The sequence below is a fragment of the Tauraco erythrolophus genome, chromosome 5 (assembly GCF_009769465.1).
Source record: "Tauraco erythrolophus isolate bTauEry1 chromosome 5, bTauEry1.pri, whole genome shotgun sequence".
Lineage (NCBI taxonomy): Eukaryota > Metazoa > Chordata > Aves > Musophagiformes > Musophagidae > Tauraco > Tauraco erythrolophus.
In genome coordinates this window covers 21,909,822-21,927,317 of record NC_141469.1, presented here as the reverse complement: position 1 = coordinate 21,927,317, position 17,496 = coordinate 21,909,822, and the positions used below count along the sequence as shown (strand labels likewise).

Below are 17,496 nucleotides of genomic sequence, written 5' to 3'. Positions count from 1 at the left end.
TATTTGCCCCTTTGCTGCTTCTGTCCCAGGGTAAACTGCCGTGTTCTTGCTGTAGACTGAGTGTCTTTGCAGCACGCTCGAGGTGAGATGAATTCAAAACTGATGTTGCTGAAGAAATAACCTCTCCCTGGGGCCAGAGGAATGAATTGGCCTCGTTAACCATTCAGTCTTCTTGCTGACATCTAGAAAAAGTGTGGAACAGCTTGGGTCCCATCCTAGAGCATAGCTATGTGTCCAGTCAAAGGGTCGAGCCTGCAATATACCGCATTAGCGTGTTCGAGAAGGTTTGTGAAATGCTTCCCTACACAAAAACTGTTATTATCACCTCTCAGGCATTAAAACTTCCTTATGTTTCTCGGTTTTACCCAGATTGAACTCTTGCAGGAGGGATTGTTTTGCTTCCCATGTTAGGGGAGGTCTCCTGATGATTGCCGTCTCAGTGCAGAGGTGGTTTTACGATTGGAAGCTTTTCTGGATTATTTTCTTTTTAAAGAAGACAGATACTTCTGTCAGCACTTCCAGCATCAGCTTCCAGAGTGTATTTGGGAAATAAGCCTTTCCTTTGTTGAAACATCAGCACAACCTGGTCTTTGGGGGCACCGACAGGCCCAGAGCAAAAGCAGCCTGTTACAGATGGAGATAAAATTGCCCCAAGTATGGTTGATAACCTTTTTTAGCAGAAGCCTTACCTATATCTTAATGCCCAGGGGAAAGTGTTTGTCCTGGAGTATCTGCCTTTGGACTTCTGCACTTAAGGAAAGATTCTGCATTGGACAGTAACACAGTGAGAAAGCTTGAAGTTTTATTTCTGCAGATAAGGCCTCTGATGGAGAAAGGTGTTCTTGCATGATCAGAAATGGCCCTGAGAGGTTTGGTTTCTTCCATTAAGAGAATTCCCTAGTTTTGAGTTGCAGTAGGTTGTTACGGCTTTTCTTCTGGGTGTCTAATGTGAACACTGTGCTTGGAAGTAGATTGACAGTCAAAGGGAGCTGGGTTGGTTCTTTCCCTGTCAGTGATGTATGCATTTGGTTTGGTCTTCAGGCTGAGGTGATGATGCTCTGGCTTCATTAACAAAGGCTATGTTCTTGGAGACGGGAGCTGTGCTTTGCTGAGGAGCCCCTGCACGTGGAGATACGAAGAAGGGGTTGAAGCGTGTCCTTCTAAAGTGGTTCTCTGTGAGCTCATTTGCTTCTGTAATTTTTTCATAGTTCCTTCAAGATAGAGAGCATCTCTGAAAAGCGGAATAAAAGGTTGAACGTTTTGATCTAAAATTGAAACATTTTGCAGAGCCTAATTAAACAAACTCATGATTATTCTGTAAAACCCTGTCCCAAGCCTTCAAACAACTTCTTAAATACCAGCTTCGCTTGAGAGCCGTGCCTAATCACCCCTTGAAAGACGCAGGGAGCCATGAGTGTTGAAAGGCAACGGCTCAAGCTTGGCGAGGGAACCCGGCGACCACAAGTGTTGAAATTTGCACGGAACACGAGGAGGGCTTTGATCAAAACACAGCCCAAATTTCCACAGCTTGGGACTCGACCAAGAGCGCTAAGCTAGTGACAGTGAAAGAAGGTTTTGGAGAGACTTCAGAGGTTACAACGGCAGTGTCGCAGCCTGTAATCTCCATAGAAAACCGGCTCGATGTAATTAACAACATAGCAATGTAATCCATGTCAGGATAATCCCTTCCCTCTTCTCCTGAGAACCTCTGGGCTCTTTGGGTCCTTTAGTTTCTTCCAAACTGGGTCATATGTTGAACGCAGAAGAAGAAAAGGTTGAGATGCGGCCAGGGGAATGTGGAAAGGATTTTGGCCTGAGCTTTCCGGATGGAAGATCTTGACGTACTCCTTGTTTCCTCTATGAAGGATGGTGTGGAAATAGAGCTTCAGAACTTAAAAATAAATGTCATTTGAAGTGTCCTGTGCTTCTTTTTTTTTTTTTTGGCAGGCTTGGGAGAGTGCTCAAAATATGCTGCAGTTTGGTGAGAGCTGAAAAAGCAAGTAATATTTTGTAGCTGCACCAATGGTTGATTTGGTTAATTGGTAGAAGTGGACGTGTAAATATGATGATCCAGTGTCATCAAACCATGACATCCAGTCTTGATTAAAATTTGTCAGGCTCTTTAGTTAAGGTAGCGTGACTTTTGGAGGAGTGATGACACTCACCCCTGTTAGGTAATCTACAGCGAGATTTCTGGACTGTCAGTAGGTCTTTCTGGGCTCTCAGACCCTTTGATCTGCTGTTACCTTTATAGTCAATTCATATTGTGTTTAAGTGAACCATAAGTAGGATTAGCAGCAGATGAACATTAGAAAAATGAAGGATGGCTAATCAGATATGACTTTATTCCTGAGGCTGGGCCTGGGCATGGGAAAGTGAGGAAGCAGCTGAGATTGGGCTGCTCCATGGGGAAAGGTGGCTGTGTGTTGAAGATGAAGGTGGGAGAAGGAGGAGAGCCGTCGGCTGTGCATCTTCTAGACACGACTGCCGCAGATGAGGACGGTCCTGGATTGCCTTTAGCAGAGCTTTGGGTGAATTTTCTCCTGGTGGCTCTGTGCAGCTGCATGCCTGTGAAATGCCTTTGCCTCCTCAGCTGAGAAATCTTTGTGTGCCAGTGGACTTGGCTGACATAGGCATGAGGTGGAGGTGTGGGGTGGTGACTCCAGCACCAAATGCTTTGCTTGAGTAGGTGGTGGGGTGGTTCTCCCCTGCCCTCAATGTTTTAGCTGTTTTAAGGGTGTACAAAGTCATGCTTATAATTGGCCTTCAGATTTCTGAAAGAGAAATTTAGGTTTTTAGACTCTTGAATGTTAATGTTTAGTGTTTAACAGGCAGACGTGGGTCTAGCGGTCATGCTGTGCCCACTGATTCAAGAGAAGCACGTACTGTGCAATCAGTAAATTATCCACGTGAGCTTTCTGTGCAGCTGCAGAGAGGAACATTTAATTAATACTGAAGCAATTATCTTGACAAGTAAGTCAAACTCAGAACAATAGCGTTTTCCCAGTCACTGTGTGGTAGCCAGATGGTATTACAGACGGTTATTAAGGGCTTGGCTTGCCACTCTTGAGGTTACTGGCAGGTAATCAGTATATTTTTCCCGTTTGGAGTTCAATGTTCTGGGAATTAGGCCCACAGGGATGTCCAGTAGATGTTTCAGTGTGAATGGAAGAGGTTTTTTTAATTCCTGCTAGGAAATATTTCTTCCTGTTGCCAAATACCAGGATGCAAATAGAAATATATGTGCTACGAGGTCTGTTTGGTGACAGATGGAAGGCTGAACCAGGCGGGAAACTTTCCAGAACTTAATGTAGACTCTTACAATTTGGCTAAACGTTCTATGTTGGTAACCTCATTGCTGTCTTCCAGTATTGCTGCTACTTTTGGTCACCTCCGCCCCATGCACAAGCCTACCAGGCTGGTAGTTGTTGACAGTGGTGTGATCTACGCTGGGTTCTCTAGGTGGGTCTGGTGTGCCGAGGCTCTGTGCTGTCCAAACCCAGAAGTAATGAGTTGCAAATGGTGATTGAGGTCTTGTCCTGCCAACATCCCTTATCCTGTGCGTACATCGCAGCTCACGTATTAAGGTTTTTCTCCTGCGCTGGCATGTTGACTCTTGGTGAGGGATTGCTCGTGTGGACCTAATGAAGAGGAGAGAAGTAGAGTGTTACGGTAGGAATTGGTGTAAGGTGGGAATGAGCAGGCTCTGTGCTGGCTGCCATCTTCTGTGGAGCCGTCTCCTTCTGCATCCGGCATCACCACACCTCAGATGTGAGTTTTGTGTCGGCAAAGGCAGAGCTGGCAGAGTGGAAGGTGCATAGCAGCAGCAAATGGTGCTTGGGGTGGCACCTAAGGAAGTCATTAGGAATTGCTGTTAAACAAACCAAAACAACACATGGAGAGGTGCTAGAGCTGTCATGCTCTGAGTATTTGAAGGTAAAAATAGCCGTATTGAAATTATGTAGTGTTTGATTCGCAGTTTCCATGCAGTTGGCTGCATCAGGCAATGGATCAGAAGCAAAACTTTTAAGGGAAGTCATGTGTTTTTCCTTGTTCTGGGTTTTTTAGCCATACCTTTGACTTCCTCACTTCCCGTTTTTCTTTGACCAAAACAGTTTACTAAAAGGTTGTTGCTCTGACGTTGCTCACTTGCTGTATGCAACTGGTGTTATTTTACTATAGGCACTGACCACTTGTAACTTGGTGTTTAATGTTTCTTTATCTGACTGTGCCCCTGTGTGCTGTGATCCCTCAATGTCAACATTAGCTTTGAGTAAATGAATGGGATGTTTGAGACCGTACTAACCAGTACTGACGTTATACTCTGTATTCGGAGACAGGCGCTGTCATGTTAAGGCACGATGTTGGGTCAGCAGAGGACAGAGGGGGGGACTACTTTGAGCCCTTTTCAACTTGACCAGCCTGCCTGTTTCCCAAGAAAGATGAGACCCTTGTACCCGATTCATCTGCCGCACCCCGTTTACAGAGAAAGGGGATTTCCTCAAACATTTTACAATTTGACTGGTCTGTCGGGCTTGCGCTGACTGCATCACCAGGACAAATCCCTCTGGACAACTCGCAAGGTCGGAGGGTGGTTATCTAACCTATTCAGGGACCCTCGCAGGCAGCGACGCCAGGCCAAATCCCTTATATCCTCCTTATCAATTGTTGAAGTTTCTGGAAACTTACTTGTCACAAAATCTATAAATATTTTATTATGTATGCTGGTGATGGGATACAGGTTTGAAGATAGCTGGTGATAGGTACTGACTGTGAAACCAAAACTGATCAGTGATAATTCTAACTAGCTCGCAAGGTGTTAGTAACTGAGCGCACATAACACAGAGCTCTTACCCAATAGGTGTCCCTAGGGAGGGAGAAGAGAGGTCCAGACTCTCTGATGGAGGTCTTTGCCCAACACCCCCTTCTCTTAAGCCATTTTTATACTTTCAAGTGGAGCTTGAGTGACTCTAGTCATACACACCTTTGTCAGGATTGGTGTAAATTTTCCTCGCTTCGATTTAAAGGTGTAGACAAGAAGAATTTCAGGGCTCGTGCTCAGTGAGGGGTGGTTGCAGCCCGGAGGCGGGTAGCTTTTGAGATGGAGGTGTGTTTTGGTATGATAATGACATTATAATGAGCAAAGTTCACCTAAAGGACAAGAATTTTGCAACTAGTTAAACATGAACGTGGCCAGATTGCCCAGGTAAATGCCTGGCTAGATCTTGGCGTCCTAACTCCATCCACCACCATTGTTGAGGCAACAGTTGCGATCTGTCTTCCTTGCCAGCTGTGCAGTTCCCTTTGCCAGCCATTCTCCATCCCTGGGAACAGGGATGAGCCATGGTACCTCTGTACTATTCTGCTCCCCATTTCAAAGATGTCATGCATTCTGTTCAGCCAGGGCAGACCTTGTCCATGCCGACCATGTTCCGTTCCTGGGAGCAGCAACTGTGTCTCGCCTCAAAGCTGCTCTAAGATTACAACTTGTGTTAAGATGTAAACCAAACTTTGGGGAACAGTCTTCTTCCATTCCCGCTATTTTTGATTATTTTTCCACTGGCACCAGGGTGTTTTATGTGACCCAGAATCTAAGAACTTGTCTCTTGGCCACTAAAGACCTGTTGATGCTTATTGGTTTAATTTGTGTCTTCCTAAATTACCATCTGAATATTTACTTTCTGGCTGGCAGAACTTGTGGTGTGGTGAGGGTGGGAGATGAGTGGGGACAAGAAACAGCCCTAGAAAGCTTCAAAATTGTAGAAGGTGAAGGTTGCTCACATCAGGTTCAGAAGTTTTTTCTACATCTGGCATAAAAGATGGCAGTAATGTCATCTGTAGAAGTTCTGTCTTAGGTCCCCAGGTGTATAGCGGTGCCCTTCTGAGCTCCTGAAAATCAGGCTAAAATGAAAACTCATTCATTTGTTCTTGAATAGGCTTGCAGCTCCTGGAGACCCACAGTGGCTCAGATGTCCCTGGTAGGTCACATCCCTTTTGCTGTGGGTCACGGTGAAGGACCTGCTTGGTTTCTGCGTAATCTCTTTGTTTTCAGCTGTCGGACCCAATGGTGCAGGTTCCCAGGGTAAGGTTTTGTACTTCAGTGGGTTTGTTGTAAATACGAAGGAAGCCCTGGCAGAGAGGGAAACTCGCTCAGCAGAATCCTGTGCTTGCTATGTGCTTTTTAATGCTGTTGCTAAAGGTTTTATTTATTGGCTGTGAGGTTGAAGCTACTGATGTTGGTGTGTCCGGTGAGCGGGGAATGAGGATAATTACCAGGAAACTATTACGTGGCCTTCAGCAAAACTGCTCTCCCTTCTTGGCTGGTTGTGCTGCAGATTTCAGAAGGAGACCTCATTCCTCACCGTGGCTGAAAGAGAGCAATTGCAGAGTAAGCATTTTCCGGTACGTGAGGGCTGAGCGCTGGTGAGTGCTGCAGGGGTTGGTGTGCAGTTGCTGCCTTAACTGGACATGTTTCAGGGGCCCTTCTGGACCTCTAGTCCATTGGGTTTATTTTTTCTAGTAAGTCACGATAAATAGTTATGTGCTTCGTTCAGCACATGGTACAGTGCACACTTGTTGCTTCTCTAAGAAAACTGCAAAATACTTGACCAAAAAGGTGATGTTTGACTGTGTGGGGCTTTTGCAACTCTAGAAACATACAGTTTCCACACTCTTGTGTGTCTGCAGCATCTCTCAGCTTGTCAACTTTGTGTGGTTTGCACCATCCATCCTGCCTTGCACGTCTGCTCTGGTTCCTCCAACACCTTTTCAGGGGTCGGTATTGGGTCTGACATTGTTTAACATCTTTGTTGGTGACATGGACGTGGGATCGAGTGCACTCTCAGCAAGTTTGCTGATGACACCAAGCTGTGTGGTGTGGTTGACACGCTGGAGGGAAGGGATGCCATCCAGAGGGACCTTGACAGGCTGGAGAGGTGGGCCTGTGGGAACCTCATGAAGTTCAACAAGACCAAGTGCAAGGTCCTGCAAATGGGTGAGGGCAATCCCAAGCACAAGTACAGGCTGGGTGTAGAATGGTTGGAGAGCAGCCCTGAGGAGAAGGACTTGGGGATGCTGGTGGATGAGAAGCTCAACATGAGCCGGCAATGTGCGCTGGCAGCCCAGAAAGCCAACCGCGTCCTGGGCTGCATCCAAAGCAGCATGGGCAGCAGGTCGAGGGAGGGGATTCTGCCCCTCTGCTCTGCTCTCATGAAACCCCCCCTGTAGTGCTGCGTTCAGCTCTGGAGTCCCCAACATCAGAAGGAAGTGGAGCTGCTGGAGTGGGTCCAGAGGAGGCCACGAAGATGATCCGAAGGCTGGAACACCTCTGCTATGGAGACAGGCTGAGAGAGTTGAGGTTGTTCAGCCTGGAGAAGAGAAGGCTCTGGGGAGACCTTCCAGCAACCTTCCAGTACCTAAAGGGGCTACAAGAAAGCTGGAGAGGGGCTTTGGACGAGGATGTGTAGTGATGGGACACGGGGCAATGGCTTTAAACTGAAAGAGGGGAGATTTAGATGAGATCTAAGGAAGACGTTTTTTACAGTGAGGGTGGTGAGGCACTGGAACAGGTTGCCCAGAGAAGTTGTGGATGCCCCATCCCTGGAAGTGTTCAAGGCCAGGTTGGATGAGGCTTTGAGCAACCTGGTGTAGTGGAAGGTGTTCCTGCCCGTGCCAGGGGAGTTGGAACTAGATGATCTTTGAGGTCCCTTCCAACCCAAACTGTTCTATGTGAGGTTGTCTTCAGCCTCCTTTAACTGCCTTCTTCATGGTGACAATGTTTCTCAGGCTTTGGAAATATGCTTGGGTTGTCTTGTAGGTGGTGGACTGGAGTCCCTTGTATCTATGAGCCCCACCAGCAAGCAAAGGAGGTGTAGCAATTTTTTTTTAATGCACTGGATGAGATATTGGAATAAGTCACTGATACTTGGTGTGTTCAGTATCTCAGAAGAGCACCAAGGATTGAAAAAGAGATCCAACTACAGAGTCTCTGTCAGATGAATATCTGAGTTCTTTGAAGGAATAAAGTTCTTGATCTATTATTTGCATGTCATTAATATCTGCAATTGCAAATCAGAAGTCTAATCTGAAAGGTGCTTCTTGTGTCTTCTCACTCTTTTTTAGTTTGAATTTCGTAGTCTTTTTTTATTCCCTCTTAGCATGTGGTCATCTCTTCTCTCTCTTCATTTCACTGTGTTTAGGAGGATTTTTTTTTTATTTGCTGCTTGAAAGATTTCCCGAGATGCAGCCCGAGAGCTTCTGGTCTGAGTGCAACATTCAGCACTCCAGCTCTCTTAAGGCACCCTTAAAACAACCCAACTCAAAGCCCAACAGCCCCAACACCTAAAAAAGTTTAATCTGAAATACATTCCTACACTGTTGTGATTAGGAATTCTGATCTACTTAATTTCTAGACATCTGTTTGACTCTCACAACCAATATTAGATTGAGTTAGGAATTCCTGATTTTGAGTAACAGGTTTTCTTCTTTCACTTCTCCTTTTTTTTCTTTTTTTTTTCTTTTTTTTTCTTTTGTTTTTCTTTTTTTTTTAATTTTAGGTAGTAACTTTTAAGTTTACTGCCACTTATTACTACAAACGATGGTAGAAAAAGAATCCTCTTGGCATCTTAGGAGGAGGAGTAATATAAGAGACTGTAGAAATAAAAATGAATAAAAACTTCGAAGGCCATCCAGGACACAAAGAAGAGTTAGTTTCTTTGAAGGTGTGGAAAATTACAGTTCACTTGGAAATCTCAGTAAAAACCGATTGGAGAGTATTGTTTGTCAGAAGTGCCGACCAAATGTGAGCTTCAGGTCAGATCACTGAATACTGGGTGGTAGCTCCCAAAAAACCGTGCAGCGGGATTAGCACTAGCATTGAGTGAGAGGCATCACTTTAGCCTGGTTTTGGTGGGGGTTTTATTTGTATCATGCAAATATGTGGGAATGTGGACGTTATTGGTGATGTGTGAAGTATGTTCTCAGCACATGCCTAGGAAAATCATCCAAACTTAACATGAAGCAGGGTTGCATGGTTTGGGGATATCTCGTAAATTGTACATATGGAAGGAAGGAAAGTGAGCAAGGAAAATAATGGGTTTAAGTTGAAGGAGAACAGATTTAGATTAGATCTTAGGAAGAAATTCTTCAGTACGAGGGTGGTAAGAGTTTGGAATAAATTGCTCAGAGAATTTGTGGATGCCCCCTTCCCGGAGGTGTTCAAGGCCTAGTTGGACAGAGCCTTGAGTAGCCTCATCTAGTTGAGAGGCGTCCCTGCCCATGACAGGGAGGTTGGATTAGATGATCTCTAAGGTCTCTTCTAGCCTGTGCCATTCTATGATTGATTGGGTGCAATTATATTTTACGGTTATTCTTCTCTTTAATGATGGCTACAGACTTGTCCAATTCCCATATTCATGTTGATCTAGAATCTCTTGAGACTGAGAAAGATCTTTACACGTTTCCTTCTGTGCTTGGCATTTGTTGCTGCTGTGTCTTCTATGTGTCTTCTTCAGTATGGTGTTGCCTGGTTCACATTCAGCTCATTTTCCCCTTATTAAGTGGTTTGTTGTGATGGCTAATCTGCCGCTCATTTTATCATTATAAAGAAAGAACTGGAGAATTCTTCCTCCTGCAGAGCAGTAGTCTTTTTGTTGTTGCATGGGGTGGACATTAAGCTCTTTTGGTCATGTATAGCTCTTAAATGTCTTGCTTTTGGTCATTCTTTGTCAGTGAAAATGTTTTCAGCCAGGCACGGTTGTCTCAGCAGTTTTGAAGAACATGTCAGGTAAGTTGAAATCTGCTGCTAAAACTATGAAGGAAGACACTAAAAGAGGCACTAAAAGAAATGGTACTGGGAGTCCTTTGGTGATGCCTGCAGGTACACAGGAGGTGTCTGGGTAGGATGGAGTAAAAAAAAAAAATATTTGATGTGAAATCAGTTCCAGTGGACCTTCGAGTGTCCCAAAGGAATGAGCTAAAGTCCGTGTGGGAACAGAGACACCTAATTTTTTTACTCTGACAAAACGAAGGAGAGGAGAACACCTCTGCTTGGGGTGTTCTCTTCTGAATAAAATTTGTAATTCATCTTTTGACCTTTTTTAGTGGTTTCCTCTCTCCCGTTTCTGTACCTTGCAGGACACAGAATAGTACAGTTCAGGTGAAAATTGCAAGTGAGCCATGTCATGAGCATTACTGAATGTCTTCATGGCGAGTGTTAATTTTATTTCACCTGCAAAGCATCCCTTTGTGGAACACGTCGTTTGGTTTTATTGAGCATCAGGGTTTTATACAGAGGTTGTCCTAATATTGCTAGAATTATTCATGGTCTTGTTGTACAAAGATATGACAATTCGAACCTTTGTCAGGGTTTGGGTTAGGAAACAGGATTTGTGATACAAGACTCGAGGAACTTAATATCTTGAATTTATCAAAGAGGAGGATCGTGACCTCTGCTTCTCTGGATGTCTGTTAGAATACGCTGATAGTAGCTACTGTTTTAATGTAAGCAGCCCAAGGTTTGATAAGATACAATGGCGAAGGTCAAAGCTGGGTAAAGGCATGGGAGTGGAGGTAATGAGCTACTGGAACAATCTGTCAAGATTTGTGGTGAACGTTGCATCATCCCAGGAAAACCTTTAAAATCAGAGTAACTTGTTTTCTCTAAAAGCTTTATGTTCCAGTTCAACCACAACTACTGACCTTGAAGTAGGTATTAATTACTGGATGACTCCTCGTCTGCGTTGTTGAAGATGTCAGACTACCTGACTACTGTAATCACTTAAAATTTTATGCCTATAGGAATAATAGATTCATACTTCATGTTTTATTTCTTGTGGCAAAGACCAAATTAAAAAAAAAAACGGATTTAAAGAAAAACTAAGTTGAGCACAGCTCCACCAGCCAAGGATTTTGGTGTTCTGATTTTGCCTCTGATAGAGCTCGTTGTGTGGCCTTGGGCAAGTCGTTAATCCACGTGTGCCTCAGTTTGCCAATTTGTCCGGTCCAGATAACTTCACTCACCTAATAGGATGACGTGTTTTTAACATGCTGTTAATGTAAACATGGAATAATTATAAGCTTTTTACGGCTGTTTTGTTTATGACAAAGGAGAATATTTGTATTTACAGTTGATGCCCATTTTCCAGACCTAATTCGTTTAACTCCTGGGAGATGTTTTGACTCTTCAAAAGAGGATTTTTCTTGACTTGGGGCCACCGCTGTGGTACTATGTCCCGCCAAGTTCAATGTTCTTCTGGAGAGAATAAAAAGTGTTTATGGATTTTGATGAAACTTGAAAATTCTTGGATTGTTAAGCTTGCTGTGTTACGGGAAAATGAATCAAGTTCTGACTCAGGGAGGAAGACTGACCTTGGGGGGAGAGGGCAGCATTGTGCACACCACGGTTTGGCTTACTAGGAAACTATTTCTTTGGTCATCTCTGGCATATATTTATTCGTGTTGAGTTCTTACTGTTGCCTGGTATCAGATGGTGCTGGTCAGGATGAGACATGGTCTTGGTGCCTCTCTCTGTGTTTTCACTCTTTGTTACTACATATATGTACATTTTTTTTTTTTCCTACTTGTTCTCACTCCAGGCCAAGGTGTTTGGGCAGCTTAAAGGACAACAATTTTTCTATAGGAAAAGTTCATTTTAAGCAAGAAGATTGCTATTTATGTTTAAATATTCACGAAATCTGAAAGGTCAACAGACCAAACCCAGACAGTGCACGGTGGCGTTAGTCCTCTCCAGGTACATTTACTAAAGATGGCAAAAGAACTCAAGAGACGATGCTGTTGATTTTCTCATCCCATAGGCTTTGAAAATCTGGCATTTCTTCAATGCTAGCTAAACGTTTTTAAGTGTTACCTAACGCAGCTCTTAAGAGAAATCCCTTCCTTATTCCTTCTCCCTTTGGGTCCATGTGCTGTGTTCATCCCGTCTTTGTGGCCCGTGCTTTGTGTAATTTGTCGATGGGTGCCGATGGATCTCCATGGTCCTTGTAGAGTTGGGCAACCCATTTTGTCCCTTCTAACCCTTCAGCTGTTGTAGCTCTGCATCAGCCGCTTGCACAGACACTTGGGTCATGCTCTGCTCTCATTTCTCATGACTGCACCATCCTTCAGCTTTCAGTGCTCTCTTGGGCCCCAGGCAGATACTTCACCTTTCTATCACCTCCAAACCTTTCAGTCTCTTCTGAATGTGTCCCCTGACCAGTCCTTCCAGGTATATCGTTGTGGATTTAATTTCCCTTAAAATTCCCTTGGAATTTTGTTGGCTCCAGTTGTGCAAATACCTCAGTTTGATGTCACTGGCAGGTTTCTGTACTGTTTCCTTCTGTTCTTCATGAATTTTTGCTGCTGCTCTCTATCTTCTGTGCTTTGCTGTTGTTTCCTCTTTTTTTTTTAATATATGTTCCCTTCGTTTCCTAAGGGTTGCAGATACAATCAGTGGAAAATAATTGCCAAGATATTCTTCAGTCTTCTGCTCTCTCCAAATATTAAGGTACTTTGCACTTGATGTGTCTGTTCGCTTAATCACTCTCTTTGATAATAACATGGACCTAATTTCTAGTCTACCCTTGGCTTTCTTTGAAAACTTGGATTGATTTTGTGGCACTAAACTGCAAACCCAAATTCCCTGGCTGAGTACTTACAGTTCACTAACCTTTGCTGCGGTGGAAGAACTCAGTCAAGTTCTGCTTCCCGATGGAAAAACTCTAGATTTTCCAGTCTGATCATCTGCTGGGTATAACACCAGAACAGATTTTCACCAACCTTCTTGAATTTAGACACCAGAACTAAAAATTCAGTATATTAGGAGAAGTCATGACAATATTTCCCTGCTTGTATATCTAAATTCTACTATCTACTGAACTAAAAATGGTTTGTTGTCCCACCTGCCATTTTGTTGCATAGCAGTGGAAGAGGATGAGTGTTTTGCATGTCGATGATATGATGACCTCCCTTAGCAGTGCAGAAGAAGATACTATTGAACAAATTGTTTCCGTTCCCCAAAATACCCCTTCCTTTTGTTAGAGGAACAATCCATTGAACTGTTTTACCCTTAGTGTGCTTAAAAAAAGAAATCACTGATAAGCTGAACTCAACTAGCCGTTGATTTCTTCATGTACCCTCCTGCTTCCCCTATCAGCTATCTGCACATCCCAACACCAGATTTTTGTCCGTCAGCTTGAGCTTTTCTCTTTATTCCATTTGTCGTGTTCCCTTTTTCTTCTTTTATAGCCTCCTTAACTTCCGTCTGAGCGAGGTTGCCTTTTAACTAGCGTGGCTGCCTTTTTCAGTTGTGGGATTGTGGCTTTTGGAGCATCTAGTTAAAATGTTCTTAAACAATTTTCAATTAGTCTTCATATTTTTCTGATTACGTTCTTTTTCCCAACTGATTTGGCTCGTAATTGTTTTCACCTTGATGAAACTGGCCCGTTTTAAAAGCGCGTGTATAAGTATGTGTGTATGTATACATACGTGTGTAAGTGTACTATTGGTAGTGCTATTTTATTCCTAACTTGGATGGTTTTTGGGTGCATGTGGAAGTGTGATCAAGTCATGGTGACGTGCATTTTAGTTATTAAAAAAACTGGGATAAAACATGGCTGCTGGTTAAAAACTCTTTCCAAATGGGCACTAGCACAGGGGTTGCTGATTTAGAGGTTTACTGGCATTCAGCAGACGATGCTTCTTTAGTAAAGGGGCATCATCTCCAGCCCTTTGATGTCTGAACAACCTCAGCCCCAGCTGAACTTTTCATGTGGGGTGTTATATCCCAAAGGTTAGTGCCACGTTAGCTTGGGAGTAATTTAAAAAGATAAATGCTGCCTTCTCACTGGCGTTGGAAGTGCTGTGGTCCACGTCAGAGCAGCGTGCATGAGTTTCCAGGTGAGACAGGAGGAGATGGCGTTGCCTCGTGTCTGCTCGGCAAAGCTGGTGGAGGAGGCACTGTCTATAGTGGGAAGGTGGAAATTTCATATGAATGAACTGGAGAATCATGGAATCATAGAATGATTTGGATTGGAAGGGACCTTAAAGCCAAAGATACTGTGGAAGATCAAGGCAACATAACTGCAGGCTGGTCCCAGTCCAGTTAGGGTCACTTAGAGATCTTTTCTGTAACCTTCACAGCAACATGAAGCCAAACTGAGATAACATTTGTGGTGGAGCAAGAAGGAGAGGGCTGTGATGGTGGAGGGTGAGGCAGGGAAACTGTGTGGGAGAGCCAACACGCAACAGCCACCCATGGGAGAAGGACCTGAACCTGTCCTCCACCGGCACAGCCCAAGTGAGATATCCTGCACCGGGAACCGATGAGATGTCCTACACCAGGCCAGCATCTCTCCCTGGAGCTGTGCACTGCAGATAACTCTTTGGCTGGATCAAGCCTGCAGCGTTGGGGATGCGTTTGGAGGCTCTGATGGGAGGGACCGTCCCAGATTTACCCCCCAGCTGACCTTTTCCTTGAGCTGGATGGAAATGATCAGCGTTGCGAATGTAAATGATCAGCAGTTGAGTTCCATCTGCAGCTGGTTAATTACCCGTTCACACAATATGTTGTTAGGGGTCATCTGGTTCCAGTTTCACCATAAACAGAAGTAAATGTTGAGAACATACTTTTCTACATCCAGTTTCACTTGTTGTGGATACTTGAAATAGTTTGCAACCCACATCTTTTGGTTTTTGAGGAGGACTTTTGGCCAGAGAGTCCTGCGACCATTTGAGATTTTAATTTTATTTTTTTTCCCTTTAAAAAGTGCCCCGGAGGTTGCATTGTAGGGACTTTCCTTATGCAAAACATAAAAGTGCTGTTTTTTTAAAATTATAACCATATTTTTCATTAAAATCAGTTGGAGTCCCAATAAACAATCGACTCTGAAAAATTTTCCAAATGTTTGCTGTGGTGCTGTTTCTATTTTTAATTATTTTTTAGAAAAGTCCTTTTCTTAAAAACACAGCTTGGCTTATAATTTAAAGAAGCCATCTAGTAAATCAGAAAAAATGCCCATGTATATAGCTCTTTATTGCAATATAATTAAAACCTACTGTACAGTTGAATGTAAGAATACTTCTGGAGCAGTGTCCGATGATTTTTGCCATTTGGCTTATCGTGGGAACTTCTTTTTTTTTTGTTACCAGCTCTTCTCAAAGGCACTTCCAGCGTGTTTATACATTTGTTTTATGTGGAGAACTATGTACATATAGAGAGAGATGTTGAAAACTCTGCAAAGGATCTGTGAGGCACAGAAATACCTGGTTCCTGGGCACTATGGCATGGTCTCCACATCAGTCTTTGGTATTGTCATTTTTAGACCTTATTAAGAGTTTTATTGTTTTCTTGTTACTTGATCCAAGGTTTATTTCCTGTCATAAAAAAAAACCCCAAACACTATGAAAGAACAACAGACCCACGTTTTGCATCAAAAGTTGTCATATCTGCTTTATACAAAACAAGTAAAGATGTCTTTGTAGAATATTTAAGGTTAAAATTTTTTATTGCAGGCTGGAGGTTGCGTGTTGGCTCTCCCACACAGTTTCCCTGCCTCACCCTCCACCATCACATTCTGGCACTGCTTCTGTAAAATGCCAAGTGTCCCGTGAAAATACTCCTTTCTAGAAAGAACCAGGTGCTGGGAGAAAGCCATGGTGATGGGGAACCTCTCCCTGCTGCAAAGAAAAATGGGATGAGGGGAAGAAATTTGGAGTTTACCCATCTTTGTTGTCCTTTAACCTTCTCCACCCGTCACTGCTGCGTCTCCTTGGCTCAGGGTCTGAGCCAGGAGACCTGTTTCAGCTGATGTAGCTGCTGAGTTGGATAGGTTGAGTGGTTACATGTCCAGCTTTTGTCAGGTGTGAGGGATGTAGAGGTTGAATAGGAGGACATGCTTGTTGGGGGTCCGTCAAAGATAGCAGCTGTGCTTTTTGATTTGTTAATTTTTCATATCTGTGAACACCAAAACCCTTTGCAAAGCTGCTGGCTGATAGCAGCCGTGCTTCTGGGCACAAACCTGCCACGTGCCTGTTTCACGTGGTTCAAATCATCCTGTGCAGCCAAGCAAGCACTCGCTGTGCTTCTGGGTTTTGACTCGGCAAAGTGGAGCGTGCCCAAGCCCAAGGAATTCGTGGAGCTGGTGCCCAGCGTTGGAGTTTCACTGACATCTTCGCCATAGAAAATCACTCTCTTGCTTCTCACCTCCGAAGGCAAGGGAAGAGGGAAGGTGAATTTGCTGAAGTCGTTTCCGTGTTGCTCAAAGCCTTTTACACTTCTAGTGAACGATGCAAGCCACGAGTGCTGATCGGGTAAATCCACATAGTGACTTTGCTTTTCATCTGTTCCAGGGTCGTTTCTGTTGTGGGATTCGTTTGAAAGTGATTTGTAATATCTGTTTTTCAGGGCCCACTTGGACATTTGGCTGTAGCACTCAGTAGATGTGATACTTGCAGATCATAGAATCATAGAATGGTTTGGGTTGGAAGGGACCTCAAAGATCATCTAGTTCCAAACCGCAGATGAGGTTCCAACCTTATCAAGTTCAGATGAGAATGTGGAACTTCTACTTGATGTTAACACGTTTTCATGTTTCTTGAGGGGCATGAACGGCAAAGCTGGATTCAACATGTTTCAACTTGCGTTTATGTCTCTTTGCTTAAGAGTGATGGCTTTAATCTACTTGGTAAGTGTCTGTAATTATCGACAAATACTTATTGCCCTGTGAATTGGTGAGGGTCCAGCGTAATCAACTTTGGTTTTCTGCTGAGGACCAAACACTCTTTGCAATAGGAAATCTCTTGGATCAGTTCAAAATACGTTATGCGTTACTTCCTATACCTCTTAACACCCTGTCTTGCTGATGGCCAGTAGGTCTGCAGGAATTTCTGTGGTCTTCCTGGAATCTTCCTCCCTCCTGAGCTAGGTGGAGGATCTTCAGTATTGAAGTGCCACCAGTACCCATTGCTTTAGCTGGGCTAAGCTGCCTCTGGCTTTATAAATGGGTGGAAGGAATTTTGCCCTCGTCCTCCCTGTTAAAAAGATGATTTTCTTGCGTGATCTTGCTAAGCAGCGTTATCTTCCTCCTGGCTTTGTACGTCCCAGGCACTGAGAATTTTTGCTAGACCTCCCACAAGGATGGCTGTTGTGTCAGAGCCACTGAAATGCCTTTCTTGGTGGGTCTGTTTAGAAGATGAATGGTTTTCTGAAGTTTGCATGAGTAATAGCTCGGTGACTTCTCGGACTCTGAACTGCCTTAACTTCTTTTCCTTTCCTTTTATTGTTTTTCCTCCGAAGCCTTTACAGTGGGCAATCTTGACAAAACTGGGAATCAAATCTCTGCCGAAAGCCCTACAGAAGCGCAGAGATCCATTTTTCTAAAAAGGCTTGGGAGGAACCTGAGATGGTTTTTATGCTGAGATTGCTCTCTCTTTCAACACACCTTCATTACTTGTTGCTGAATTCTTAATCATGTTTTGCTGAGGAGACTAAACAATTTTGTT

General features: G+C 43.8%; 1 protein-coding gene across 6 annotated transcripts in view; it reads left to right on the top strand.

The window, feature by feature from the left end:
• Positions 1 to 17,496, top strand: part of EXOC6B (exocyst complex component 6B) — a 326,648-nt gene that overhangs the window by 114,931 nt on the left and 194,221 nt on the right. Inside the window, exon 7 of one of the 6 annotated variants that reach the window (XM_086611372.1) lies at positions 12,431 to 12,502. The exons of the other annotated variants lie outside the window; for them this stretch is intronic. Coding sequence (XP_086467498.1) covers positions 12,431 to 12,502 — 72 coding nt within the window. The remainder of the gene's footprint in view (positions 1 to 12,430; positions 12,503 to 17,496) is intronic. 6 annotated transcript variants of the gene reach the window in all.